The sequence below is a fragment of the Salmo salar genome, chromosome 10, assembly GCF_965601325.2.
Source record: "Salmo salar chromosome 10, fSalSal1, whole genome shotgun sequence".
NCBI lineage: Eukaryota > Metazoa > Chordata > Actinopteri > Salmoniformes > Salmonidae > Salmo > Salmo salar.
In genome coordinates, this window is record NC_138300.1 from 20,926,802 (window position 1) to 20,941,169 (window position 14,368).

At 41.5% G+C, this 14,368-nt stretch overlaps 1 protein-coding gene across 1 annotated transcript; it reads left to right on the forward strand.

Moving 5' to 3' along the window:
* Window positions 1–7,126: 7,126 nt before the first annotated feature.
* On the forward strand, window positions 7,127–14,368 carry nr2c2ap (nuclear receptor 2C2-associated protein). The gene is given in 5 exon segments (NM_001140885.2): window positions 7,127–7,174; window positions 8,593–8,683; window positions 9,968–10,073; window positions 10,310–10,377; window positions 13,470–14,368. Coding segments are annotated over 5 exon segments (426 nt in total). The 5' UTR covers window positions 7,127–7,136; the 3' UTR covers window positions 13,593–14,368.

A 14,368-nucleotide genomic window follows, 5' to 3' on the forward strand; every position in this document is an offset into this window, starting at 1 on the left:
ATAACCGCCATCCCTCACCGATGGCAATGGTCACACAGACTTGACTCCATCAGGTTTTGTAATTCAGACTTATTGATTATCTACAGAGCGGGGATCACCATGACCAAATCTCAGCAGGAAGTCCATCTGGAGTGAGAATTAGCTCCTTCGAAAACAGGACCCCCTCTATCACCCCTTCCCCTCCAGGTGCCATTATGCTAACCCTTTACACTCTCGAGAATTGGCGTATATGGATAAGGATAAATTGAAATGTTTCTAACAGAAGAAATATGAAAAGCATATGCATAACCATGGAAGCAATTGAAAGGGAACAGTTTGGAGATTATGGGAAAAGTATTTGAACAAAAGGTGAGTTCACTGAATCCAAAAATGTACTGTACTTTTTGCCTCATTTGTTGATAACAGAATCTGAAAATACTCTGGATACATTCAGTAACATTAGACTATTCCTGGAAAATGTTTGGTACATAAGACCAAAAAATGACAAGGGTTTGAGTGAGAACACTAACTGGAGTCTCCAAGTGACCACACACCTCTTCAAGGTGTGCACAGAGTACTTAAGCCATTTCACTGCACTTTTATGAATCAAAGAAAAGTCTTCAACTCTAACCAAGTGTTCATCCAACCTTTTTATGCAAGTAAAGTACATGTCAGGTAAAACATTTAATTGACAGGCCTGATGGAAACAATTTTTTTCTCCAAATGTTGACAAAACTAAATACGCTAGACAATGTGTGATCTTTTTCTGTTGGTAAAGTAAATTATGCGAGAAATGTTGATTTATTAACCATCATATCGAAGTAAACTGGGAGTTACATGATGACGTGTGGTGATCCCACTAAGATTCGTCGAGAATGCATGCAGTTTATTAGGCTACAGATGAAATAAGTTATGATGAACATCACAGGGTGGTGATAGTGCACGGTGATGAGCTTGATGCTCCTTTCCAATAAACATTGAGGGTCTTATTCTGGTGACATGATCATCGATGCTTGGCTGTCGTTTGACAAATAAAAAGAATCTCTCTTTTGTCTATAGGTCTTTCTTGCTGCAATCAATATGGGACAAGACCAAAGCCTGAACATCTAGTACAGTTGATCTTTGTGTCAAAAACGCAGATCTTTTTGTAACAGACATACCTCTCCCCATCTTCACAACAACTTTGTCAATATGACTTGACCATCAAATGTTACTCCTAGGATTTCAGCCTCTTCAACTTGTTCCATGGTCAAACCTTTTATGCACAACTCCAGTTGAGGTTTAGGTCTAAGGGAATGCTTTGAACCAAATACAATGATTTTGGTTTTAGATGTATTTAAGACCAGTTTGTTGTTAATTACCCATTCTGACACTGATTAGCTCCATGCTAAGCTTCTCAGTGAGCTCACTGGCTGAAAGTGCTGATGTGTAGAGTCTTGTAAGACAAGTGGCAAATCATTTGTAAAAATATAGAACAATAACGGCCCAAGGCAACTGCCCTAAGGGATACCGCACTGTACATATCTGATGTTAGAGAAGCTTCCATTGACGGATACTCTCTGAGTTGTATTGGATAAATAACTCTCCAACCATGTGATGGCAGGGGATGTAAAGAGTTTTTTTCAATAACAAATTATGATCAATAACATCAATGGCTGCTCTGAAATCTAACAATAGAGTTCCAACTATCATCTTATTATCCGTTCATTTTAGCTAATCATCAGTCATCTGTGTCACACCCTGATCGGTTTAACCTGTCTTTGTGCTTGTCTCCACCCCCTCCAGATGTCGCCCATCTTCCCCATTATCCCCTGAGCATTTATATCTGTGTTCTCTATTTGCCTGTTGCCAATTCGTCTTGTCTTGTGAGGTCTTACCAGCGTGCTTTCCCATTTTCCTGTTTCCCAAGTGTTTGTTTTCCCGGTTCTGACCATTTCTGCCTACCCTGACCCCGAGCCTGCCTGCCATCCTGTACTTGCCTGACTCTGACCTGATTATGAACCTCTGTCTACCCTGACCCCGAGCCTGCCTGCCATCCTGTACTTGCCTGACTCTGACCTGATTATGAACCTCTGTCTACCCTGACCCCGAGCCTGCCTGCCATCCTGTACTTGCCTGACTCTGACCTGATTATGAACCTCTGTCTACCCTGACCCCGAGCCTGCCTGCCATCCTGTACTTGCCTGACTCTGACCTGATTATGAGCCTCTGTCTACCCTGACCCCGAGCCTGCCTGCCATCCTGTACCTGCCTGACTCTGACCTGATTATGAGCCTCTGTCTACCATGACCCCGAGCCTGCCTGCCATCCTGTACCTGCCTGATTCTGACCTGATTACGAACCTCTGCCTGTACTCGACCTGCCCTTTGCCCCGTGCTATAATACATTTTTGAAAACTGTACTATCCGCCTCCTGTGTCTGCATCTGGGTCATATCCTGAGTCGTGATAATCTGAACTGACAGAGGTTCATAATCAGTACAAGTTGAGTGCCCTTCCCTATATGCATGATGAAAGTCAGTAGTTAACTTGCTCTTTAAAAAATAGCAATTCTATTTGTTCAAACACAATTCTCTCCGTAAGTTTACTAAGAACAGGCAAAACTGATTGGGCCAGCAAAGGGTGCTTTAATATATTTAGGCAGTGGAATTACTTTAGCTTCCTTCCACACCTGTTGACACACACACTCCTTTAGGCCTTGGTTAAAGACATGGCAATTAGAGGTGGCAATACAGTCTGCTAGCATTCTCAATAGTTTCCCATCTGGGTTGTCTATACCTGGTGGCTTTTCATTATTGATGGATAACAACCGTTTTTCCACCTCTTCCACACAATGGCAATCCTTCTCTTTCATTATTAGAGTTTCAATACACATATGATGGTTTACTGTTCAATGTTGTCATTTCACTTCTCAGTTTGTCCACTTTACCGGTGAAATAGTCATTGAAATGATTGGCTATATCAAAAGGTTTTGTTATAAATGACCCATCAACTTCAATGAACGATGGAGATGAATTGGGTTTTCAGTCCATAATATAATTTAAGGTGCTCTAAAGTTTTTCCCCTTGTTTTTATGTAATTTATCTTGTTTTGGTAATATAATTTATTGTTTTAGGTTTAGTCACAAAATGTCTCAATTGATAGTATGTCACCAATCAGCCTGACTTGTTTGCCACCTTTTTTACATAATTTCTTTGAACCATACAATAGTATGCCTACATGGATCCCTACACACAGGCTGCTTTCAAACAGGCAGACCAATTCTGATCTTTATTTAAACTTTTGACCAATCAGATCAGCTTTGAAAAAGATATGTGAAAAGATATGTGATCGGTCAAAAGATCAATTAGTGGAAAAAATGTCAGAATTTGATTTAAATTTAACGTTCCGTTAAACCCCAGATGCAGTAGTACCCCTAAAAACAATTGGCACAAGATCTTCCCTCCCTGGTATACAAAAAATACCCAAGCCCTGAAGCAAGCTTCCAGAATATTAGAGCGGAAATGGCGCTCCACCAAACTGTAAGTTTTCCGACTAGCTTGGAAAGACAGTACTGTACAATATCAAAGAGCCCTCACTGCTGTTTGATCAGCCTACTTTTCCAACCTAATTGAGGAGAATAAGAACAATCCCCCAAAAAGTTTTGGTTCTGCCATAAAGCTAACTAAAAAGCAGCATTCCCAAAGAGAGGATGGCTTTCACTTAAACAGTGATGAATTCCTGAACTTCTTTGATGAAAAGATCATGATCGTTAGAAAGCAAATTACAGACTCTTCCTTGAATCTGCGTATTTCTCCAAAGCTCAATTGTCCTGAGTCTGCACAGAACTGCCAAGACCTAGGATCAATGGAGACACTCAAGTTTTTTAGTCCTGTGTCTTTTGACACATTCACGAAAATAGTCATGGCCTCTAAACCTTCCAGCTGCATACTGGAGCCTATTCCAACTAAACTACTGAAAGAGCTACTTCCTGTGATTGGCCCTCCGATGTTGAACATAATAAACAGTTCTCTATCTTACGGATGTGTACCAAACTCACTAAAAGTGGCAGTTATAGAGCCTTTCTTGAAACAGCCAAACCTTGACCCGGAAAATGTAAAAAAAACTATTGGCCTATATTGAATTTTTTTTTTAAGCTGTTGCGCAGCAACTCACTGCCTTCCTGATGACAAATAATGTATACAAAACACTTCAATCTGGTTTTAGACCCCATCATAGTACCGAGACTGCACTCTTGAAGGTGGTAAATTACCTTTTAATGGCGTCAGACCAAGGCTCTTCACCTGTCCTCGTGCTCCTAGACCTTGGTGCCGCTTTTGACACCATCGATCAGCAAATTCTTTTGGAGAGATTGGAAACCCTAATTGGACTACATGGACAAGTTCTTGCCTGGTTTAGAATTTATCTGTCAGAAATATATCAGTTCGTCTCTGTGGATGGTATGTCCTCTGACAAATCAATTGTACATTTTGGTGTTCCTCAAGGTTCCATTTTAGGACCACTATTGTTTTCACTATATATTCTGCCTATTCTACCTATTCTACCTACTGGTGATGCCATTCGGAAACACAATGTCAACTTTCACTGCTATGCAGACGACACAGCTTTACATTTCAATTAAACATGGTGAAGACCCAAAATTGTTTCTTCTGAAAACTGTGAAGGATTTCTGCGTTACTCTGGACCCCAATCTCTCTTTTGACGAACATATCAAGAATAATTCAAGGGCAGCTTTTTTCCATCTTCATAACATTGCAAAAATGTGAAAACGCTAATCCATGCTTTTGTCACTTCTAAATTAGAATACTGCAATGCACTACTCTCCAGCTACCCAGATAAAGCATGAATTATACTTCAGTTATTGTTAAATACAGCTGCTAGAATCTTGACTAGAACCCCAAAATGTGATAATATTACTCCGGTGCTAGCCTTTCTACACATGCTTCCTGTTAAGGCTAGGCCTGATTTCAAGGTTTTACTGCTAACCTACAAAGCATTACATGGACTTGCTCCTACCTTTCTCTCCAATTTTGCCCTGCCATACATACCTACACGTACACTACGGTCACAAGTTGCAGGCCTCCTTATTGTCCCTCGAATTTCTATGCAAACAGCTGGAGGCAGAGCTTTCTCTTATAGAGCTCCATTTTTATGGAATGGCCTGTCTATCCATGTGAGAAACTCAGACTTGGTCTCGACCTTTAAGTCTTTATTGAAGACTCATCTCTTCAGTAGGTCGTATGATTGAGTGTAGTCAGGGGTGTTAAGGTGAATGGCAAGGCACTGGAATGACGAACCGCCCTTGCTGTCTCTGCCTGGCCAGCTCCCCTCTCTCCACTGGGGTTCTCTGCCTCTGACCATATTATGGCGCCTCATCACTGGCTTATTAGTGCCGTTTCTAGGAGGGGTGCGTCACGTGGTGCCAGGCTTTTTTGCGCTATACTCGACTTGAGTGCGTTGAGTCACTGACGTGATCTTCCTGTCAGGTCTTGCTCCCCCTTGGGCTCGTGCGGGGGAGGAGATCATCATGGGCTATACTCAGCCTTGTCTCAGGGTAGTAAGTTGGTGGTCTGTTGATATCCCTCTAGTGGTGTGGGGGCTGTGCTTTGGCAAAGTGGGTGGGGTTATATCCTGCATGGTTGGCCCTGTCCGGGGGTATCGTCGGACGGGGCCACAGTGTCCTCCAACCCCCCGTCTCAACCTCCAGTATCTATGCTACAATAGTCTATGTGCCGGAGGGCTAGGGTCTGTCTGTCCTATCTGGTGTAATTCTCCTGTCTTATCTGGTGTCCTGAGTGAATTTAAGTATGCTGCCTCTAATTCTCTCTCTCCCTTCCGGAGGACCTGAGCCCTAGGACCATGCCTACCTGGCCTGATGACTCCTGCCTGTCCCCAGTCAACCTGTTCTGCCTGCGGCTATGGAACCCTGACCTGTTCACCGGTTGTGCTACATTGTCCCAGACCTGCTGTTTTCAACTCCAATTCAAATAAATTCAATAGCTTTATTGGCAAGGGAAACATATGTTAACATTGCAAAGCAAGACCACACCTGCTGTCTCGAACTCTAAATGCTCAGCTATGAAAAGCGAACTGACATTTATTGACCTGTTGCACTCTTCTACAACCACTGTGATTATTACTTGACCCTGCTGGTCATCTGCAAATGTTTGAACATCTAGAAGAACAATCTGGCCTTAATGGGCATGTACTCTTATAATCTCCACCCGGCACAGCCAGAAGAGGATTGACCACCCTTCAGAGCCTGGTTCCTCTCTGGTTCCTTTCTTCCTAGCTTCCGGCCTTTCTAGGGAGTTTTTCCTAGCAACCGTCCTTCTACATCTGCATTGCTTGCTGTTTGAGGTTTTAGGATGGGTTTCTGTATAAGCCCTTTGTGACATCTACGGATGTAAAAAGGGTTTTAGAAATACATTTGATTTGATTTTAACTTCCTGTGTTTAACTGCCACAGCCTTTAAGATTATTTAGACCTGGGCCTGCAAGTGAGCAATAGATACAGTGGCAAACTGAAATGATTGTGTAGCAACCTAGGGTTTAGAAACGTTAGATTACTTGACGGGCTTGCAGCTTTAAAAAAAAGAAGGGAAAAAAAGGAGGATGTCCTTTAGCGCTGACCTTGTAACATCTTTTGCACAGAGTTTATAAACCCAGAAGTTGCAACATCGCAAGACTTGAAGTGAACAAGTCTTCCTAAATTGTTAATTTTCTCGAAATATAAAGGGACAGCGTATATTCGAGCCAATGTCTTAAGTAGTTTAACATGTTATTACTCCAACCTCGTGAAAGTGACGAACTGACACGTTTTCATTTGTCAAAAACAACTTTCTGTCAAAGGAGTTCCGTTTCGATTTGACGGCCTGCACATGCGCAGTTCTGCGCGAGAGACCGTTTCTACGCATGAGCTTTGCTCGCCAACGTTGCCTACAGCTGTGATCGGGGATTTATATTGGAGAAGCCGTTTTAGCCTATCATACTGTACTGTCTTTGATATAAGCGCCATGGATGAGATATGAAAAATAGAAAGGAACACGATTGCCATCTAGTGGAGAACGGGTAAATCGTGTTGAAGTCCTTTGCCAGTACCGTCGTACATAGAAGAGCTTAATCTCTACGGCAATTTGCCCTCAGTTGTGAGATCAGAGATGGCGTCCTCATTGATTTGCAGTGAAACACAGAGCAGGTAAGAACGTGTTATAGTTTGGCATTTTAACACTGTGTGCGAGTAAGATATCTAACGTTATACCTTTAGATTTGTCGCCACATTTGATTAACAGTGAAAAATAAACGTGTTTCTCTGTTAGCCCCCCAAATAAGCGTCTGACATTATGCTGAACTCAGTTCTCGTAAATCGAGGCGAATTGAGTTTTGATATCAGGTCGCGGGATTAGCTACGACGTTGTCTCCATCAGACTATTCTGTAAAAAGGTCCTGTACAACTGCTGGTCCTTCCGCTGAGTGCTCAAATTCATACCTAATACGTTACTTTTATCGAATCCAACCTCCGACTTTTTCCTCATTTGTGGCGCTCAACTCAGTGCATGTGCCAATTGAATATGTTTATATAGTACGAACAACAAGAGGAAAAAGTCATACTTTAAATAAAAACGTCAAAATTAACCCCGCGGAAGGACCGCAGTTGTACAGGTAAGCGTTCTCAGAATTGACTGATGATGATCCAATGTTGTTGCCAGCTTTTAAGTCCCATCACATTACATACTCATCCGATGAAGGCGTCTTCTGTATGCGGGAGGTTCCCACCAAGAGCTCTGACGCTTGGTGGGAACCTCTGCTAACTGCGTCTCCTATTGCCTGTGTCGAAAGACAGACGCCACAAAGGCGTTGTAACTGAGAAATAGTGTGAAGTATCCGCTTGGCGTTTCCACTCACTACCAAATATGTACTGCTGGCGGGCAGTGGGAGAAGATGGAATCTGCAAATGTTGTCATTGAAACATTTGATCTCCAATACAGGTTGATGTTCACAAAACTGGAATTTGTCATGAACAGAGTGGACTAAAGTTTATAGACTTTACCCTTTGCAAAAATGTTTAAAAATCACGTTGTTTAGAAAGAGTGCAAAGGCGAATTGAGTTATTGCACACGCGCGCTTCAAAGTTGGCGTTCCTAACAGAAATATGCAGATGATGCTAGAACGCGCCAATAGGATCTCGCTAGCTCTTGCTTAGCTCTGCCCCCTCCTTGCTTGTTTTGGCCACTGGAAACGACAGGCTGTGGTCTTATCTTGGTTTAGTTAAATAAATCTTTGTAAATACTGTCAGCTGCAACTGTGTTAAAATAATCATTATTTTGATGTGATTTGAAAGTAGAGGAATTTATGTTTCTAGAACCATACCGCAATTGAGAATGGATTCAAGTTTAGATTGAGGTTTTGGCTTCCAGAGCCAAATTGCCTTTAAACAGAACATGTAAGGTCCTCGGACCAACTACGCCTCGATAGAAGAGAATGGAATTGAGGCTTCCTCAGCTATGCTCAATGTTGAAATCTCTCTTTAACATCTCAGAATGAACATGTAGCAGTCCTGCTGCAGCATGATGATGTCATGACTGTAAAATTGCTGTGTCTTTTTGTTTTCTACAGAGTAAGCTCGGTTTTAAACAGAGATGTCAAGCAATTTGGGAAGAAGTACATGTTTGACTCAAATGAAGAAACTTGCTGGAACTCTGACCAGGTATCTACAATCAAAATATAGCCGCGCATACCGCAAGAGGGCCAGCATCGGCACATTCGCGTGCGTCTCTATTGCCTCTCCTTCTCCACGAAGTGTGCACTTGTTCACTTCCCTTTATGAATTTGAAAGTAAATGACTGGTATTTGGATCTATCCCAGGCCAAGATCAATCTAATTCAATTTATGGGGAGTAGTGACTGAGTGCACACCTGGAGGAGAGATCATTAGGATGCGCTATGTGGTTATGATATTAATACTATTATTATTATTTGGCTACCCCTAGCCTCTGCTCACAAAGGTGAGGTGAAAGCCTGTTGCCAGAGGCTAGCTAGTAGCTACCCCATGACATAGGATAGCCAGAATTGTTTTGACCTAAGCTCAACAATGTACATCTTTCCCTACAGGTCAAAATGCTCTGCTGCCATAATATAGGCACAGTTGAGCCGGTGTGGGATATGGTTAAAAAAAACATACCTCAATCCAGGGATGGAAGATATCGCTATACTCCTAATTATTCCAACTGACAAATCGAGAAAATTGATCTACTGCCAGTTTTGAATTAAACTGCCCTATTCATCCTCATGCTAGGCTAAAGCAGCCCATTGGATTCCATGAAAATGCGACGTGTTGGGTTGAGTAGCTATGGAATCCAATGGGTTGCTTTAGCCTAGCTAGCCTAGCATGAGGACGAAAAAGGCAGTTTAATTAAAAACGAGCACTATTTCAATCTTCTCGATTTGTCAGTTGGGATAATGGAATAATTAGGAGTACAGCAACATCTTCATCCCGAGTGGCGCAGCGGTCTAAGACACTGCATCTCAGTGGTAGAGGTGTCACTACAGACCCTGGTTCGATACCAGGCTGTATCACAACTGGATGTGATTGGGAGTCCCATAGGGTGGCGCACAATTAGGGCGGTGCACAATTGGCCCAGCGTTAAGGTTTGGCCGGGGTAGGCCGTCATTGTAAATAAGAATTTGTTCTTAACTGACTTGCCTAGATAAATAAAATAAAATCCCTGTATTGAGGTGTATTTATTTTATTTTATTTGCCATATGCCGTGCCGGCTCTGCGGTGCCCACATTATGGCAGCCGAGCCTTTTGAGTTTTAGGGAAAGATGTACTTATTGCTGAGCTCAGGTTGAAACAATTAACATAATAATAATATATGCCATTTAGCAGACACTTTTATCCAAAGTGACATACAGTCATGCTCTACCAATTGAGCTACAGAGGACCATATTCTGACTACCCATAACACTGTCACTACTTTCCCTTTTTACAGGGTGATTCTCAGTGGGTTACTCTTGAATTCCCACAGCCCGTCAGAGTGTCAGAATTAAAGGTGCAGTTCCAAGGAGGCTTTTCAGGAAAAACATGCCGATTGGAAGGTAATACACAACCACACACACTCTTTTCAAATCAAATGTATTTGTCACACATGCACATGGTTAGCAGATGTTAATGCGAGTGTAGCGAAATGCTTGTGCGTCACAATGAAGTTGTGATTTGAAATGATTTATATTATAACATTGTCATACTATGCTTTAATAGCATATGTTTTTAAAAAGAGACACTCTGTCCATGTCAACAATCCTTAAAATGTTTCTACTTGTTTTCCCCTCAGGAAGCCCAAAAGCTGGGGAATTGGCAAAAATCACACATTTTTACCCCGAAGACAACAGCTCACTACAAATATCCTTCAATGTATTATTAAATGTCTCTAAAAATCATACCAGTTAAAATGAGTTGGTAAGTAAGCCTTGTCCGAGCCAGGAAGGCTCCTGCCCTATGGGCCAATCTCCTGTTTCTGTAGCGTGAATAGGGTGACCACATGTCCCGGATTGTGCTGGACAGTCCTGCATTTTGGCCATTTGTCCCGCAACCAAACAATCATGTCCCGCATTTTATCAATAAATTCAAACAAAACTCATTTATTACAAAAAAGGTTGATTTGTCCAGTATTTCAGTTAGACATTCCAACCTATCTTTTGCAGTCAAGTTGTACTTTTGATGAGATAGTGTCTTGCAAAAGTATTCAGACCCCTTTTATTTGTTCACATTTTATTGGTACAAAGTGGAATTAAAATTGTTTACAAAAAAATAACTACTAAATCAATCTACACAAAATACTGTCAATGAAAAAAATGTGTAATACACATGTCTATAACTCCAATATAGCCGTTGCATCAGTATTCAGCCCCTTTGTTTAGTTAAGCCTAAATTAGTTCAGGAGTAAAATTTGTCTTAACAAATCAGATAAGAAATTACATGGAATCTATGAAATAATAGGGGTTGACATGATTTTTGAATGACTAACCCTTCCTCTGTCCCCCATACATATAAATCTGTAAGGTCCCTCAGTCAAGTATTGAATTTCAAGCAAAAATACAACTATAAAGACCCGGGAGCTTTTTGAAAGCCTCATAAAGAAGGGCAGTGATTGGTAAATGGGCAACGATGACAAATCAGAGATTGAATATCTCTTTAAGCATGGTCAAGTTAATAATTATAATGTGGATTATTTATTACTACCCAGACACATTACAGATGGTCATCCTTCTGAACTGCAGGACAGGAATGAAACTGCTCAGGGATGTTACTGAGGCCATTGGTGATTTTAAAACAGCTACAGAGTTCAATGGCTGTGATGGGAGAACTGAGGATGGATCAACAACATTGTAGTAACTTTATATTGACTAAATGACAGAGTGAAAAGAAGAGTACAAATATACAGAATGAAAATATTACAAAACATGAATCTTGTATGCAACTAAGCACTCAAGTAATACTACAACAAAACATGGCAAAGGAATAAATGTTTTTGCCTAAATGCTAAGCCTTATGTTTGCAGCAAATCCAACACAACAGATCAGCTTCTTAGTTTCAAGCATGCTGCATCATGGTATGGGTATGCCTGACATCGACAAGTACTGGGGAGTTTTTCCAGATAAAAAGAGATGGGATGGAGCTAGGCACAGGAAGGTATCCTAGAGGAGAACCTGCTTCAGTCTGCTTTACACCAGACACTAGGAGAGGAATTCACCTTTCAGCAGGACAATAACCTACAACACAAGGCCAAATCTACAGTGGAGTTGCTTAACAACAAACAGTGAATGTTCCTTAGTGGCCAAGTTACAATTTTGACTTAAATCTGCATGACATTTATGGCAAGACCTGAAAATAGCTGTCTAGCCATGATCCCCAACATCTTGACAAAGCTTGAACATTTAAAAAAAAAAAATTAATAGGGCAAATATTGCACAATCCAGGTGTACAAACGGCTTTTAGAGACTTACTCAAGAAGACTCACAGCTGTAATCACTGCCAAAGGTGTTTCTAACATGTATTGACTAAGGGAGCAGAATACTTGTGCTACGACTGTATTTTAGTTCATTTTTTACGATGAATTTTAAAAAAAATCCGCTTTGACAGTATTTTGTGTAGATTGGTGACAAAAAATGACAATTCATTTTAATCCCACTTTGTAACACAATAAAATGTTAAGCAATCCAAGGGGTCTGAATACTTTTGCAAGGCAATATTTAAGTGCCTTTCAACGGGGTATGGTGGTAGGTGCCAGGCACACCTGTTTGTATCAAGAACTGCAACACTGTTTGCAACGCTACTGGCGATGTTAAACACTTCTCCAATTGTTGTTGAGTTCTGATGTTATGCGCAGCGCGAGACGTATGCCGGTGTCATATCCTTTCGGTCTAAACTCCAGCTAAACTGAGAAGGGGGTAGCTGCATCCCAATATGGTGACTGGAGAATGGGCGAGTGGGTGTGTCAAAAGGAAAGTAGTGGGCGTGTGGTTTTGATTTAGCCTTTTTTTTCTCTCTCTCACCACGCAACTACCGTACATTGAGCTACCGTACCGCGAGAGTTTGGACTTCTGTTTTTAAGCCAGAGGATGAGTCGGCGTCGTATTTCACTGTTAGTTTTGCACAAACATTTTTACATTTTCAGTAATAAACGACTGACGGGAGGGATCTGTTGCTTCATGGGTTGTATGTGTGTGCTTACTGTGACTGTCACCCTGATATTTGGCTACAAGGTAGGTTGTTCCCACGCCATTGCCGCACAGCAGCGCTTGTCAAGCGGGAGCGAAGGGCACTGTTTCCCGGTGTTGTTGTCATTCTTGCCCTCCCCATTGAGTAGTAGACTGTATGTATCAAGATGACATCTAGATGGTTATCAATATTAGTTATTTCTTGTGTAGGCTGCTATCCTACTTGAAATTAAGTCATGTGGGAGAAAAAATGGCTACGTTACCGCCGCGACGTGAGCGTGATACCCAGTAGGAAGCAATTCAAATTGGCAGGCACGTCGATACAACACCAGTGCATTGGTTGCTGGCTTATCGACTCATCGTGCAGCCCAATCAGCCACGCAAAACGGTCCCGAGTGGCAACAAATCTGCCCAATTAGTTGATTCACTTTCCTTACACCCACTCCTTTTGACACACCCACTCAATCTATTCATTTAGGCTACACTGTCGCGAATGTCCTGCGAAATCATCCCTTTGTCCCACATTTGGTATTTTAAATGTGGCCACCCTAAGCGTGAGGTAGCCTGATGTACAAGCTACCTCAACTATTACAACTAGTCTTGTAATAGTTGCAGAAATGTACGTTGTAATAGTACAGAAAAGTTATGCTTGGCACTGTATACTGTAATACAGAAATTTTGATTTTAATGCTACATAGAGTACACAAAGCAGCTTTCAAACAATATTGTCCACTGCAGTTCACCTACTTATATGGTTCTTAACTCCACACCCACAGCTTTCCCATTCAGGAGGCCAACATGGTGCACAGGCTAAAAATAGTGTTTGAGAACAGTGCTGACTTTTTTGGGCGAATAATTGTTTACTCCTTGGATGTCCTGGGGGAAAGAGCTTTGTGACGTTTTTGTTTCTGCATGAGAGAGAGCGAGACCTATAGGGAAAGAGGGTGTAGTGCCATTGAATAACATGACTGCTGGAAGATTGTACCACCCACATGAACTTTGGAATGGGAACCATATCTGACTATTTTTGGTGAGGACATTTTTTAGTTGGTCACCTGCTTGCATCACAGAAACAACAAGGGGAAAAAGGAGGACTTGGCTCAAACTCAGAATCTGGATTTTTATTGCAGCTTTACAGGCTTTAAGGTCACGCAACCACATGCCTATTCAAATGTTCTTGTGCCTTATTTGATTTGCCCTTCCAAATGACCATTGTAAAATTCTTAAGCAATTTGTTTTTATTTGTTTACAGTCACTTCATTTTTTTAAATAGATATTTAAACTTAGTATGATTGTCGTAAAAATATACATATAAACGTCCTTAATATACAAAACATTTTTGAGAGGGTGCTTCCCTTTTTGTGTCTGATGGTGACAGCGAGGGCAAATGGACTATACCCAGAATCTGCCTCAATGTTCATGTCTGCCCCTTCTATCTGAATTAAAATCACATTACCATATTTATTTGTGCCACTGAGATGACTACGGTACTTTGGTTTTGGAAATTACCTTCAGTTTAATTAATTCATCGTGTGCAGGGGTATGAAGCATCGTACCTAAGAGGGCCTTGGCATAGCTTATGTGGTTCCCGCAAACAGCGTAGAGGAGATGGGTACCACCATTCTTAAACACGACAGACATCCAATTAATAAAATGTGTGTTATTTCTGAAGG